We start from the raw sequence: 14,642 nt of genomic DNA on the forward strand, positions 1-14,642 counted from the left end.
CATTGCAGGCATTCTCAACTCGTTATACAGGGAAGACATTTTCCTCCCTCATGTGGTACTCTTCCTGCAGGTTCATCCTGCAGCATGACAATGCCACCAGCCATACTGCTCGTTCTGTGCGTGAAGACAGGAATGTCAGTGTTCTGCCATGGCCAGTGAAGAGCATAGATCTCAATCCCATTGAGCACGTTTGGGACCTGTTGAAACGGAGGTTGAGGGCTAGGGCCATTCACCCCAGAAATGTCAGGGAACTTGCAGGTGCCTTGGTGGAAGAGTGTGGTAACAACTCACAGCAAGAACTGGCAAATCTGGTGCAGTCCATGAGGAGGAGATGCACTGTAGTACTTAGATGCACTGTAGTACTGGTGTGGCCACCAGCTGCATTGACTGTTACTTTTGATTTTTATCCCCCCCCCCCACTATTCTGTTAGTCACATATCTTTGGAACTTGTTCAGTTCATGTCTGTTGTTGAATCTCGTTATGTTCATACAAATATTTACAGATGTTAAGTTTGCTGAAAATAAACGCAGTTGACAGTGAGGACGTTTCTTTTTTTGCTGAGTTTATATTGAATACATTAACATACATTTCTGTAACCAAACAAGCGTTGTAGATTAGAAATGATTGGAATTGGCCTCCCATGTGGGGCAGTGGTCTAAGGCACTGGATCACAATGCTCGCTGTGCTACTAGAGATTCGGCACTAGAGATTCTGGGTTCGAGTCCAGGCTCTGTCGAAGCCGGCTGCGACTGGGAGACCCATGGGGCGGCACACAATTGGCCCAGCGTCATCCGGGTAAGCAGAGGGTTTGCCGGCAGGGATGTCCTTGTCCCATCACGCACTTACAACTCCTGTTGCGGGCCGGGCGCAGTGCACGCTGACACGGTTGCCAGGTGTCCGGTGTTTCCTCTGACACATTGGTGCTTCCGGGTTAAGTGGGAATTGTGTCAAGAAGGAGTGCGGCTTGGTTGGGTTGTGTTTCGGAGGACGCACGGCTCTCAGCCTTTGACTCTCCCGAGTCCGTACTGTGGGGTTGTAGCGATGAGACAAGACTGTAACTACCAATTGGATACCACGAAAAGGGGATATTATTTTAGTTATTTTTAAATATAAAATAAGGATTTATGGGAATTAACCTCTCTGGGATATGTGGGACGGTAGCGTCCCACCTCGCCAACAGCCAGTGAAAGTGCAGGGCGCCAAATTAAAAACAACAAAAATCTCATAATTAAAATGCCTCAAGCATACAAGTATTTTACACCATTTTAAAGATAACATTTTCATTAATCCAGCCCACAGTGTCTCGTTTCAAAAATGATGCCTTACAGCCCAAACGATTATGTTAGGTCACCAACAACTCACAGAAAAACACTTTTCTAGCCAAAGAGAGGAGTCACAAAAAGCACAAATAGAGATCAAATTAATCACTAACCTTTGATCTTCATCAGATGACACTCATAGGACTTCATGTTACACAATGCATGTATGTTTTGTTTGATAAAGTGCATATTTATATCAAAACATCTCATTTTCCATTACGTGTTACGTTCAGTAGTTCTAAAACATGCTGGGATTTGTGCAGAGAGCCACATCTATTGACAGGAATACTCATTATAAATGTTGATGAAAATACAAGTGTTATACATGGAATTAGAGATATACATCTCCTTAATGCAACCGCTGTGTCAGATTTTTTTTTTTTACTTTACGGAAAAAGCAAACGATGCAATAATCTGAGTACAGCGTTCAGACAACAAAGCAGCCAAAAAGATATCTGCCATATTGTGTAGTCAACATTAGTCAGAAATAGCATTATAAATATTCACTTACCTTTGATGATCTTCATCAGAATGCACTCCCAGGAATCCCAGTTCCACGATGAATGTTTGATTTGTTCGATAATGTCCATAATTTATGTCCAAATAGCTTCTTTTGTTAGCGCGTTTGGTAAACAAATCCAAACGCGCGTTCAGGTCCAGCCTTAACGTCGGACGAAAAGTTCAATACGTTATATTACAGCCCGTAGAAACTTGTCAAACTAAGTATAGAATCAATCTTTAGGATGTTTTTATCATAAATGTTCAATAATGTTCCAACCGGAGAATTCCTATGTCTGTAGAAAAGCAATGGAACTAGAGCTAACTCTCTCGTGACCGCGCCTTTCTATCCAAATCTAATAATAATATGCATATATTAGCATCTGGGACAGAGTAGCAGGCAGTTTACTCTGGGCACGCTATTCATCCAAGCTACTCAATACTGCCCCCCTGTCACCAAGAAGTTAATGGTAAATGTACTACTGGTGTGCCAACCCTGCAACCTCCAATGGATCAATCCACGCAGACAGGCGTGAAATATGATATGTCTTGTGCTATATATATTTCCTACTGCTCGACTAAAAATATCTCGGTCGACCAACAGCCTATTGACCAAACAAAATAAATATACAGTATATAGGTATCGAATGGTGTTTGGCTGAAGATTATTCTATCTATTCTAAGCCTATACCATCATGTAGAAAGGAGAAGTCTGAACTGTGCAATATATTATTGGATTAATTAAACAGCTCAAACTCCCAGCATTTTATTGTCTTTGCTTAAAGTGCAAAAGCTCATAAGTCTCTCTGTCTGTCTTACAGGCTTAGGCCATGGGGGGAACCAAGAGCAAGCCCAAAGACGCAGGCCTTCGAACACGGAGTCTTGATGGTAACATCAGTTTAGGAGGAGGGGGTGGCAGCTACAACATCAGCCCCGCCCAGCACACCCTCACGCCCAATCTGAGTCCAGCAGTGGGTGGAACACGCCGGTCCACTCAGCCGTTGATCAATACCCCGGAGCTGGCACTGTTTGGGGGAGTGGAGTCCGCCAATAGTGTCACGTCTCCTAACAGAGGGACACTTGCAGGTAAGACTGTAGGGCCCAGATACCCCACTAATACCTAGAATGGAATATAAATAAATGTATTAAATCACTATAGTGATTAATTTCACTAAAGGTAAGATTGTCTAAAACAGGCAGAGGTGCATTGAATGCTACTTATTTGATGCTACTGACTACTGTAGTGCATGCAAATCTTATTCAGTACAATGTATGTTTGATACCCTTTATGGAAAAGCTACACAGTTTACTCTGCATATATGAATAGTACTGTATTTTTAAAAAATGGTATTGCAATATCACTTAATATTTGATGACCCATCCTCTGAGGTATGAGTGTCTGTCTGCCTCTCTCCCCCACAGGAGGTGTGACGACGTTCATGGCGCTGTATGACTACGAGTCTCGCACTGCCTCCGATCTGTCTTTCAGGAAGGGGGAACGGCTACAAATAGTGAACAACATGTGAGGCAACTCCACACACACTGGGATGAGTCTTTCAAGTTTCACGTTTTATTAGTCATATGTACGGGAAACGCATGATATACAGTCGAAGTCGGAAGTTTACATATACTTAGGTTGAAGTCATTAAAACTCGTTTTTTCAACCACTCCACAAATTTCTTGTTAACAAACTATAGTTTTGGCAAGTCGGTTAGGACTTCTTTGTGCATGACACGAGTCATTTTTCCAACAATTGTTTACAGACAAGATTATTTCACTTATAATTCACTGTATCCCAATTCCAGTGGGTCAGACGTTTACATACACTAAGTTGACGGTGCCTTTAAACAGCTTGGAAAATTCCAGAAAATTATGTCTTGGCTTTATAAGCTTCTGATAGGCTCATTGACATTGTTTGAGTCAAATGGAGGTGTACCTGTGGATGTATTTTAAGGCCTACCTTCAAACTCAGTGCCTCTTTGCTTGACATCATTGGAAAATCAAAAGAAATCAGCCAAAAAATTATAGACCTCTGCAAGTCTGGTTCATCCTTGGGAGCAGTTTCCAAACGCCTGAAGGTACCATGTTCATCTGTACAAACAATAGTACAAACAAAAGTATAAACACCATGGGACCACGCAGCCGTCATTACCGCTCAGGAAGGAGACGCGTTCTGTCTCCTAGAGATGAACGCACTTTGGTGCGAAAAGTGCAAATCGATCCCAGAACAACAGCAAAGGATGCTGGATGAAATGGGTACAAAAGTATCTATATCCACAGTAAAAACGAGTCCTATATCGGCATAACCTGAAAGGCCGCTCAGCAAGGAAGAAGCCACTGCTCTAAAACCGCCATAAAAAAAACAGACTACGGTTTGCAACTTGCACATACTTTTGGGGAAAATGTCCTCTGGTCTGATGAAACAAAAATAGAACTGTTTGTCCATAATGACCATCGGAAAAAGGGAGAGACTTGCTAGCCGAAGAACACCATCCCAACCATGAAGCACGGGGGTGGCAGCATCATGTTGTGTGGGTGCGTTGTTGCAGGAGGGACTGGTGCACTTCACAAAATAGATGGCATCATGAGGAGGAAAATGATGTGGATATATTGAAGCAACATCTCAAGACATCAGACAGGAAGTTAAGGCTTGTTCGCCAATGGGTCTTCCAAATGGACATTGACCCCAGCATACTTCCAAAGTTGTGGCAAAATGGCTTAAGGACAACAAAGCCAAGGTATTGGAGTGGCCATCACAAAGCCCTAGCCTACAAACCTGACTCAGTTACAACAGCTCTGTCAGGAGGAATGGGCCAAAATTCACCCTACTTATTGTGGGAAGCTTGTGGATGGTTATCTGAAATGTTTGACCCAATTTAAAGGCAATGCACTCAATTAGTATTTGGTAGCATGTAAACTTCTGACCCACTGTGAATGTGATGAAAAGAAATAAAGCTGAAATAAATCATTCACTCTACTATTATTCTGACATTTCACATTCCTTAAAATAAAGTGGTGATCCTAACTAACCTAAGCCAGGTAATTTTTACTAGGATTAAATGTCAGGAATTGTGAAAAACTTCTGACTTCAACTGTACATCGTCCAACAAAATATTTACTTGCAGCTTCCTTCTAAACAATGCAACAATAAGAATAAACAAAATATAAGAATACGAACATAAACTAAATGGCCCAGTAGAATAGAATAAACATATTAGCATAAGATGAGGATGGGGACATATCCCCAGGGATAGACGCACATGCCCCCCCCCCCCATTCTCTCTCACTCACACACACACACACACACACACACACACACCGTAGTCTGCATGTCTGGTCTCTTGCTGCGCTGGCTGGCTGTTTTGCCTGCCCCCAAACCCTGTGTCAGTCACCCGCCCTTTGTAAAGCCCGTAACCATAGAAACAGTCTCCCTTTACCAGTATCTGTTTTGTGTGAGCTGACACGTTTTTGTCGTAGATTTCCTATTTTCTCCTGCTCATTCACAAAAGTACAGCTGTTCATCTCACTGGTGCGTCCACTTGGAGGCTGATATGTTTCTACCCCCTTCCCGTTTGTTACTAGCCCCTTCCTGCTGCTACTACTTCCTGCTGCGACTAGCCCCTTCCTGCTGCCTCTACCTTAGTTGAAGTCTTGCTCGATAATTGTCTGCGAAATAACTGTCATTTAAACGTATATGTTAAAGTGACAAATGACCATTCATTCTAATAATGTCAGTCTGTGCTGCTTTTACAAATTTGAGTCTTTCTCTAATCAATAGAAGTGCAGTGGACCATATTATTCTAGTGAGCCGAGTCCCCAATACTCTAGCTATAACAAAGTGTTGACCTAGAAGGCCTGAGCTGAGGACAATGGAACTATAGTGGATTATTGTGATTAGTGCATCTTCCCCCGAAGCTGCTACAGCTATTCCCTTAGGGTTACCAGGTCAAATACGTCAACTCTGTGAACTCACCGAGATATGATAACCACAAGATAATGTTTCACTATTTCCTGTGTTATAAGCCAACCCGTTCTCAGCTTTATTTCTGCACCATGCACTTGCTATAATGTTCTGAAGCTTTCTTGGTGTTAATATTAGGTCTGCACCTATTATATTATCTATCCTCTGTTTTAGGTATGCTGCTGAATGTCTCTTCTTTCTATGCAATCAGTCAATAACCTTGTTTCCATGTACATACAGTATGATCTTTCGACAGACTTCTGGTTTAATGGCTGCACTGTATGTCTTTGCAAAGGGAGCTAGGTTCTGCTGTAGTGTTGGGGTGGCGGATACCTGTTGTAATGGTTCTGTATACTGGATCTCTAGCTACAAATCTGCTTCGCTAACACGCTTTCTGTCTCTTTTTTTTATTTTAAACCCCATCCACCCCCTTCGCATCTATTCTCTCTCTCCATCTCCCCAAACTATTTCTCTGTACCTTTTTGTAATTGTATGTAGGAGAAAGTTGAACAGCAGGTCAGTGAAGCTTCTCTTGTATTTTGTGTGTGTGTGTGTTCATGTCACTAATACATCATAGTTGCTGGTTCACATGATAACTTCCCGGCATTTGGTTAATTGTGTCATAGTACACGTTTGTGTTTGAATCCACCCTGCATCAATTCCTTTAATATTCCTAGTAGTTGTAGGGTTGATTTCCTGGACACAGATTAAGCCTAATCCTAGAGAATCTATTGGAGTTTAATGGAGAATCTTCATTGACGCATCCTCTTAGTCCGGGAGTTTTAATCTGTCTTCACGAAACCGCCCTGTAGTCTACGGATATTGTAAATCATTTCCTCCCGTTGAGTCGACCCTGTATGAGCGTGTGTTACTGTTTCACCGTAGTCCCTGTCTATGCGAAATAGAAAGCTCCATGTGAAGAAGAGCCTCTGTGAAGACTATATTCAATATTTGCCTCCCAATGTGAATGTATTGTGTGCAAAGGGTTTCCTTCACTCAAGAGTCCTGTCTTAAGTATCCCACCATATGAAGTAGAATCCAAATCACCCCACGTAAACTGGAATCACAGACTTGCAAAGGAGACCATCTGTGAAACCGTTCCGTTCTTGTCTCCGCAGAGAAGGGGACTGGTGGCTGGCTCGCTCTCTGACCACTGGAGAAAGTGGTTACATCCCCAGCAATTATGTGGCTCCTTCCGACTCCATCCAGGCAGAAGAGTAAATCCCTCCCTCCCTTCTCTCTCTCTCTCTCTCTCTCTCTCTCTCATCCTCTATTTATCCGTCCCACCGTTTCTTTTCTCTCCTGTATTTAATTTTAATCAGGAGTTGAAAATAAAACTGATGGAATTCAAAAGGAGCTCCATCTACAGTATCTCTCTATGCACCTTGAAGACATACACACTCCACAAGCTGACATGCACAGACACACACGTGGATAATAACACACACAAACTAACCTGTGTAATGATTCCATTTCTTACCTTTATCCTACCAGTCATCTCAGATTGCCTATGGCTTCCAGGTAAGGGGCAGTAATCAGAATGCAATACTTCTTTGATTGGGGCATGCACAGAAGGCAGTTATATCGCGTGCGCTCTCTCTCTCTCTCACACACACAGCCACACTTTTTTTTTCTTTCTCCCTTCCTCTCAACCTGGTCCCTGTGTCCCCTTGCTCTCTTCCCTCTCTTCCCTAGGTGGTATTTTGGGAAGATCACACGTCGCGACTCGGAGAGGCTCCTCTTGAGTTTGGACAACAGGAGAGGGACGTTCCTGGTGAGAGAGAGTGAGACCACCAAAGGTGAGTGTCTGAGGCTGGCATCTCCAGTGGAAACACCTCACAGATTACACCAAAGCATCTCCACTGACAATTAAGACCACATTGGAATGCTGGCCCGTGGGAATTGTCCTTTTCTGGGGATCAAGCCGTGTAGCTGTGCAACCATGTTCTTATAAAATGGCTGTTTCGCAACCCTTTTATGTAGAGAAAGCTAACCTCTGATTTGTAAAATAAGAATTGAGACTAGGATTGTGTGTGTGTGCCATTCAGAGGGCGAATATGCGACAAACAATGTGAGGTCCTTTTGAAGGGGGTATAGAAAGACACGTCGGGTGCACCGGTTTGTGTCAAGAACTGCAACGCTGCTGGGTTTTTCACGCTCAACAGTTCCCTGTGTGTATCAAGAATGGCCCAACACCCATCGGACATTCAGCCAACTTGACACAACTGTGGGAAGCATTGGAGTCTACATGGGCCACCTTGAGTTCATGCCCCAACAAATTGAGGCTGTTCTGAGGGCAAAAGGAGGGGATGCAACTCAATATTAGGAAGGTGTTCCTAATCATTTTTTTTACCTTTTATTTAACTAGGCAAGTCAATTAAGAACAAATTCTTATTTACCAAGCATGTGACAAATAAAATTTGATTTGTGGATTCGATGTGACGCCCCTGGGGCACAGCCACAGTAGTGTCGCGCACACACGCTCTCCATGGGCCGAGCTCATCTGAGAAAGAGAGAGGGTAAAGAGGTGGAGGGAGGGGGCGGGTGGGGGGCGTTGCCGGGAACTGAGTGGGAGCAGTGGGGAGCCCTCGGGTGAGTGAGTAAGACAGAAGTAGGTCATTGAGGAGCCAGGGGCACGTTTAGCAGGGCACTGTGTATGTTATGTAAACATGCCTCTAGATAACAAAGAATAAGGAATCATGTCGGCTCTATTTGTGAAATCTCTATCTGCAACGTTCGACAACCAGAGGCATATCACCCAGTTTAAACAGAGAGGGGAGGAGGGGGAATTGCCCAGGGGTTCTTTGAGTTCACTCGTCAGGCTGGCTCACTGGGCTGGTGCCGCCATCTGGTGGCAGACTGGATGTATTGTTTTGTTTTTGTGGGACCACAAGGAATGGAACTTGTGAACACAAAATTACACTAATAAAGCAATTTCTTTCAAACTACACTTCCTTCCCCAGGAAGACTAGGAGTCGCTAAAGGCATCGTCTAATGGAAATGTGAATAAAGGATTAAACAATATTTCTTGCCCAAGGTTATCTTGCTTTCTTTACTGATTTCCTGTCTCTAATGTACCTCTTCCTAGGTGCCTACTGTCTGTCAGTCCTGGACTATGACAACACTAAAGGACTGAATGTGAAACACTACAAGATTAGAAAGCTGGACAGTGGAGGTTTCTACATCACCTCACGCACTCAGTTTAACAACATACATCAGCTGGTCACACACTACCACAGTGAGTCACACACACATTGCCAACACTGTACAAGTGTAAACATCTCAACCAATTACCTCTGAGCAAATACCTCTGAGAAGAGACTATGTGTGATGAACAAATCACACTACCAGAAGGTGATATTAGAGCTCACCATGTTTTCTTCCCTGTCCTCTCAGAGCATGCAGACGGACTGTGCCACTGTCTGACGGAGGTATGTCCCATACTAAAGCCTCAGACCCAGGGGCTGGCCCGCGATGCCTGGGAGATCCCCAGGGACTCTCTATGCCTCGACCTCAAACTGGGACAGGGATGCTTCGGAGAGGTCTGGATGGGTAAGACACTACGAGCTAATTGAACTGTATATAAGAGTATGAATAGTGTGTAAATAGTATATTTGTTGTCTCTTGGTGACTTTCCATATATATATAACTCTTATTTATATATATATATATATATATATATATATATAATGTAACTTTTCTGTACTTTGTCATGAATTTGTACGTTTTTATGTGGACCCCAGAAAGAGTAGCTGCTGCATGTGCCGTAGCTAATGGGAATCTTAAAAAACAATACTATCTCTGCTATGTTGTGATTTAATCAGCTACTTCATGAATCAGTTAATCAGTGGGATCCATTCTGATCTTCAGCCTACTCCCTAAACCAGCTGATCCTCTCAAACAAAGCAGAGGGTACTGCCATGTAGAGGACCTAAACATGTCTATAGAGTGCATTTGTCATTGCATCGACACATTCCTTGGCAGTTGGCACCTATTTGACAGTTTTGAAAACATCATCTTACGCTAGAAATGGTTACCACAACAACACAACTAGCTGTGCAACCCTTATGTAGGCACGTGGAACGGGACAACGCGGGTAGCGGTCAAGACCCTGAAGACAGGTACCATGTCCCCCGAGGCATTCCTTATGGAGGCCCAGGTCATGAAGAAGCTGAGACATGAAAAACTGGTCCAGCTGTACGCCGTGGTGTCTGAAGAACCTATCTATATTGTCACGGAGTACATGGGACAAGGAAGCTTGTTGGACTTCCTGAAGGGAGACATGGGCAAGATGCTCCGCCTTCCTCAGCTGGTTGACATGGCTTCACAGGTAAGCAAGTTTAGAGATGGTCAGTGTAAATACTGTCGAGTATTACACACACACACACACACACACACACACACACACACACACACACACACACACACACACACACACGCTGGCTGTTTTAGTCAAACCTAAACATGTGTCTTCTCGTCAGATTGCCTCAGGAATGGCGTATGTAGAGAGGATGAACTACGTCCACAGAGACCTCAGGGCTGCCAACATTCTAGTGGGAGACAACTTGGTTTGTAAAGTGGCTGACTTTGGACTGGCCCGTCTCATAGAGGACAATGAGTACACTGCCAGGCAGGGTAAGACCACTAGAGGGGGCTGATTACCATCTCTTCCTTTTGTCTGTCTCTGTTTTTTTTCCCTCTCCCTCTTCTCAATGTTTTGGCCCGCCAGACCAATTGGCATCGTTTTTATTCTCAGGTTTTCTCACCACAACTTGAATTACAGAGTCTTGTCTAACGTGTGTCTCCTACCCTTGCAGGAGCAAAGTTCCCCATCAAGTGGACGGCTCCTGAAGCTGCGCTGTATGGCCGCTTCACCATCAAATCAGACGTCTGGTCGTTCGGGGTCTTACTGACAGAACTGGCCACCAAGGGGAGAGTACCATATCCAGGTAGCAACTGTGAATCTGCAAAGATGTCGCTTTGGTGAAAGGATCCCTTGTCTGATAGAGTTGCTTACCACTGTGAGCACATCCCAAAGACGCACTCTGCTAGCAAGCGAGTCTACCTATGTGAAGACACTGTTGGCCGTTAACCTTTTTGAAACCATGAAGGTCAATGCAGTATCTTTCTCTCCTGCAATTCGGCCCCTGTATAATGATGTTTGTGTTCTCCCCGACCCCCCCAGGCATGGTGAATCGGGAGGTGCTGGACCAGGTGGAACGTGGTTACAGGATGCCTTGTCCTGCTGAGTGCCCTGACTCCCTCCATGACCTCATGCTCACCTGCTGGAGGAAGGACGCTGAGGAGAGGCCCACATTTGAGTACCTGCAGGGCTTCCTGGAAGACTACTTTACCTCCACTGAGCCACAGTACCAGCCCGGGGAGAACCTTTAGTCGAGAACCTGAGGTACTATAGGGCTCATGTTGGAAGGGGAGAGGGGAACGGTGCTTTGGATACAGCCAGACTGACCTCTGTTGCACCTGGAACTGAACTCCCAATGACCACACACTGACCTGACCTATATTATAATTATTCAATGTGACGATATCGTTATTTTGTTACTTGATTGTTGTTGATATCCTTCTGATTTTTGAAAAGGACAGCACTAATCTACTGGTTTATTTTGAGTTCATCTACATTCATACCTGTCAGTTACTGTGTGCTCCTATTGACATTGTGCGGTAGCTCCACCCAACGCCCACCCCCCCCCCCCCCGCCCCTTCATTTATCATTGGACAAGAGTAGCAACCAACTGTATGGACCAATTCAGTCCATCTCTTTAGAGGTACACCTTTGGAGAGCTAAAGAAATAACAGATTTCTCATATCCCTATTGGTTCCTCTCTACAATGAGATTCCATGTTTTAAGGATGGGTTCTTGTTCTGGTATGTCTTCCAATCTATTCCCACAGACTGCTCTAGAAGCAACTCTGAGGGGTACTGTTGTCAGGATATCGCATTATGTTTTTGATCAAATTTGTTCTAAAACCTGGAATATTTGGTATTATAAATCAGGCCACAGTTATTTCAGATGAACGTTTCCCCTCTACATTGTGGTCATTCTTGGCAGCTTGAGGTGCTGTTTGTAGTTGACCGAGGTGGGCGGAACTTTCACTACGCAGACACTTCCATGAAACCAATTAGAATTGCTATGCATGGAATAACCCTCCCCAGGCACTCTTAAAGAAGATGAGAGGAGAATAATTGTTTGTTATTTTTCATTTTATATTCACAGCGTTTCTAGAAGAAGACTAAAAAAGGCTACTGACGATCACTCAGTCTCCTCTCAGGAAGGGGACCATGAATCCTGCTGCAATGTTTTTGTGCCAATGCTGTAAATTACTATTTTCTACTCTCTTCATTGTTTTAAAGTTTGTTTGTTTTTTCTTACTACAAAGTTCAATAAGCGTTGCCCTGTAATTATACACACTATTTGTAAATCATTCCCAAACATGTGTTTTGAATAATTACCATCCATATGAATAATACCATCCATATTCCATCAAATATCTAAGGCATGTATTTTAAGGCTTTGGTTGTTCAAACATTCAGATTAAAACTCCATCAATGTTCTGCAATGGTTTTTAGTTATTTTCAGGAAAGGAGTAACCCTAAGACCTTTCACAATCTATTATTTGAGAAGTGATATCAGTGCAGCCGCTGGTTGAAGGTAGACTCAGCGAAATGACGTTGCCATGAGCAGCACTGCAGATATTGAGATGAGCGAGATGCAAAACTTCACTCACATAGTCACACCCAGTATCTGCGCGGTTCGCTTCACACTGTAACAGCGTGGTAGCCAGGCGAAGTTGAGCCTTGCCAAATTAATCCACTCTGCTGTTCATTCCTGCACCTATGTCATATCGCTGAGTCTACCTTCCAAAAGTAAGTGGACATCTGCTCGTCGAACATCTCATTCCGAAATCATAGGCATCAATATGGAGTTGGCCCCCCCCCCCTTGCGTCTGTGACAGCCTTTACTCTTCTGGGAAGGCTTTGCACTAGATGTTGGAAAATTGCTGTGGGGATTTGCTTCCATTCAGCCATGAGCATTAGTGAGGTCGGGTACTGATGTTGGGTGATTAAACCTGGCTCACAGTCGGCGGTCCAATTCATCCCAATGGTGTTTGATGCGGTTGAGGTCAGGGCTCTGTGCAGGCCAGTCAAGTTCTTCCACACCGATCTCAACAAACCATTTCAGTATGGACCTCACTTTGTGCACAGGGGCATTGTCATGCTGACACAGGAAAGAGCCTTCCCCAAATTGTTGCCACAAAGTTGGAAGCACAGAATTGTCTAGAATGTCATTGTATGCTGTAGCATTAAGATTTCCCTTCACTGGAACTAAGGGGCCTAACCCGAACCATGAAAAACAGCCCCAGACCATTATTCCTCCTCCACCAAACTTTACAGTTAGCATTATGCATTCGGGCATAGTTCTCCTGGCATCCGCCTAACCCAATTCGTCTGTCGGACTGCCAGATGGTGAAGCTTGATTCATCACTCCAGAGAACTTGTTTCCACTCCTCCAGAGTCCAATGGCGGTGAGCTTTACACCCCTCCAGCCGATGCTTGGCATTGTGCATGGTGATCTTAGGCTGGTGTGCAGCTGCTCGGCCATGTAAACCCATTTCATGAAGCTCCCAAAGAACAGTTATTGTGCTGACGTTGCTTCCAGAGGCAGTTTGGAACTCTGTAGTGATTGTTGCAACCGGGGACTGACTAGTTGGAAAGGTGCCACATTGAAAGTCACTGAGCTCTTCAGTAAGGCCATTCTACTGCCAATGTTTGTCAATAGAGATTGCATGGCTCTGTGCTTGATTTTATACATCCGTCAGCAACGGGTGTGGCTGAAATAGCTGAATCCACTCATTTGAAGGGGTGTCTACATATTTTTGTGTATATATAGTGTATTTAGTGGTTTTGTTTTCATTGAATGATGGGGAAATTATTCTGAAGATATGAGAGGAGCAGGTTAGCATTTTTCATCATGAACCTTGTTCTGGAAACAGCTCTGCAGAGTGGTCTAGCTGGCACAGCCATAAAATCTGATTTTAAACCTAACCTTAACCGTAACTACACTGTCAACACGTATGCCTAACCTTCAATTATGACCAAAAAGCTCATTTGTGTTTTCATGAATTTTTACATTATAGACAATTTTGACTTTGCAGCTGGCTTATCTAAGGCAAAATCGCTCAGTTGTGCCTCCAGGACAAGACTCACGACAATAAACGTCAACCTGCATGAGACGACAGAGCTTCCCAGTGGCCTGAGATGCTGAATTGCCATTTTGAACGTCCACTGTCATTGGGCAATTGTACATAAATATCCTCAATGCTACTATTTTTTTTGTATATATCCTGTTTCTAATTTATTCATATTATTAAAAGGTTCTTTTGATTTGTCTATTTATTTTCAGCATCATTCTGCCTGTTGCCATGTCTACGGTACATCCCACTATTATACTGGGAGCTCATCAGTGACGAGTGAAGCAACGTTTTTTTCTTTTGTTTTACAACTTTCTTTATACGCCTGTCTTTTGTACCACTTTTTTACTTTGTTTCCATCTTTTTACGAAACCATGCTTATTGGTACTACATCTGACTGAGGAACTGCCCGAGGGACATGGTTGAAAACAAGCTTTCATCAGTGGTGCGTTCAGTACGTTTTTTTTTTTTTTAAACGTTCTGGAACATTCAATTGAACGGAAACGGTACTGAACGTCCAGTTGAAAAAAACGTGGTTGGGTTGGGGAACGCTATTAGCATGGCCACTGCCCTTTTTTTTTTAAATACGTCACTCATTGCATCAAGCCACACCCACCCAAAGGCAGCAAACATACCTCAATATCTGTTCAAAA

The 14,642-nt window shown here is 43.7% G+C and overlaps 1 protein-coding gene across 3 annotated transcripts in view; it reads left to right on the plus strand.

Annotated features, from left to right (window-relative positions):
- Positions 1–14,188, plus strand: part of LOC135528398 (proto-oncogene tyrosine-protein kinase Src-like) — a 44,426-nt gene extending 30,238 nt beyond the window's left edge. For 2 of the 3 annotated variants that reach the window (XM_064957456.1, XM_064957455.1), the window contains exons 2-11: positions 2,640–2,904; positions 3,241–3,340; positions 6,898–6,996; positions 7,475–7,578; positions 8,868–9,017; positions 9,176–9,331; positions 9,853–10,109; positions 10,261–10,414; positions 10,597–10,728; positions 10,965–14,188. In XM_064957456.1, the coding sequence (XP_064813528.1) occupies positions 2,649–2,904; positions 3,241–3,340; positions 6,898–6,996; positions 7,475–7,578; positions 8,868–9,017; positions 9,176–9,331; positions 9,853–10,109; positions 10,261–10,414; positions 10,597–10,728; positions 10,965–11,173 (1,617 nt within the window). In that variant the 5' untranslated portion in view covers positions 2,640–2,648 and the 3' untranslated portion in view covers positions 11,174–14,188. The remainder of the gene's footprint in view (positions 1–2,639; positions 2,905–3,240; positions 3,341–6,897; positions 6,997–7,474; positions 7,579–8,867; positions 9,018–9,175; positions 9,332–9,852; positions 10,110–10,260; positions 10,415–10,596; positions 10,729–10,964) is intronic. The other variant, XM_064957457.1, reaches the window with a different exon arrangement.
- The last annotated feature ends 454 nt before the right edge of the window (positions 14,189–14,642 follow it).

The sequence above is a fragment of the Oncorhynchus masou genome, chromosome 33, assembly GCF_036934945.1.
Source record: "Oncorhynchus masou masou isolate Uvic2021 chromosome 33, UVic_Omas_1.1, whole genome shotgun sequence".
Taxonomy (NCBI): Eukaryota; Metazoa; Chordata; class Actinopteri; order Salmoniformes; family Salmonidae; genus Oncorhynchus; species Oncorhynchus masou.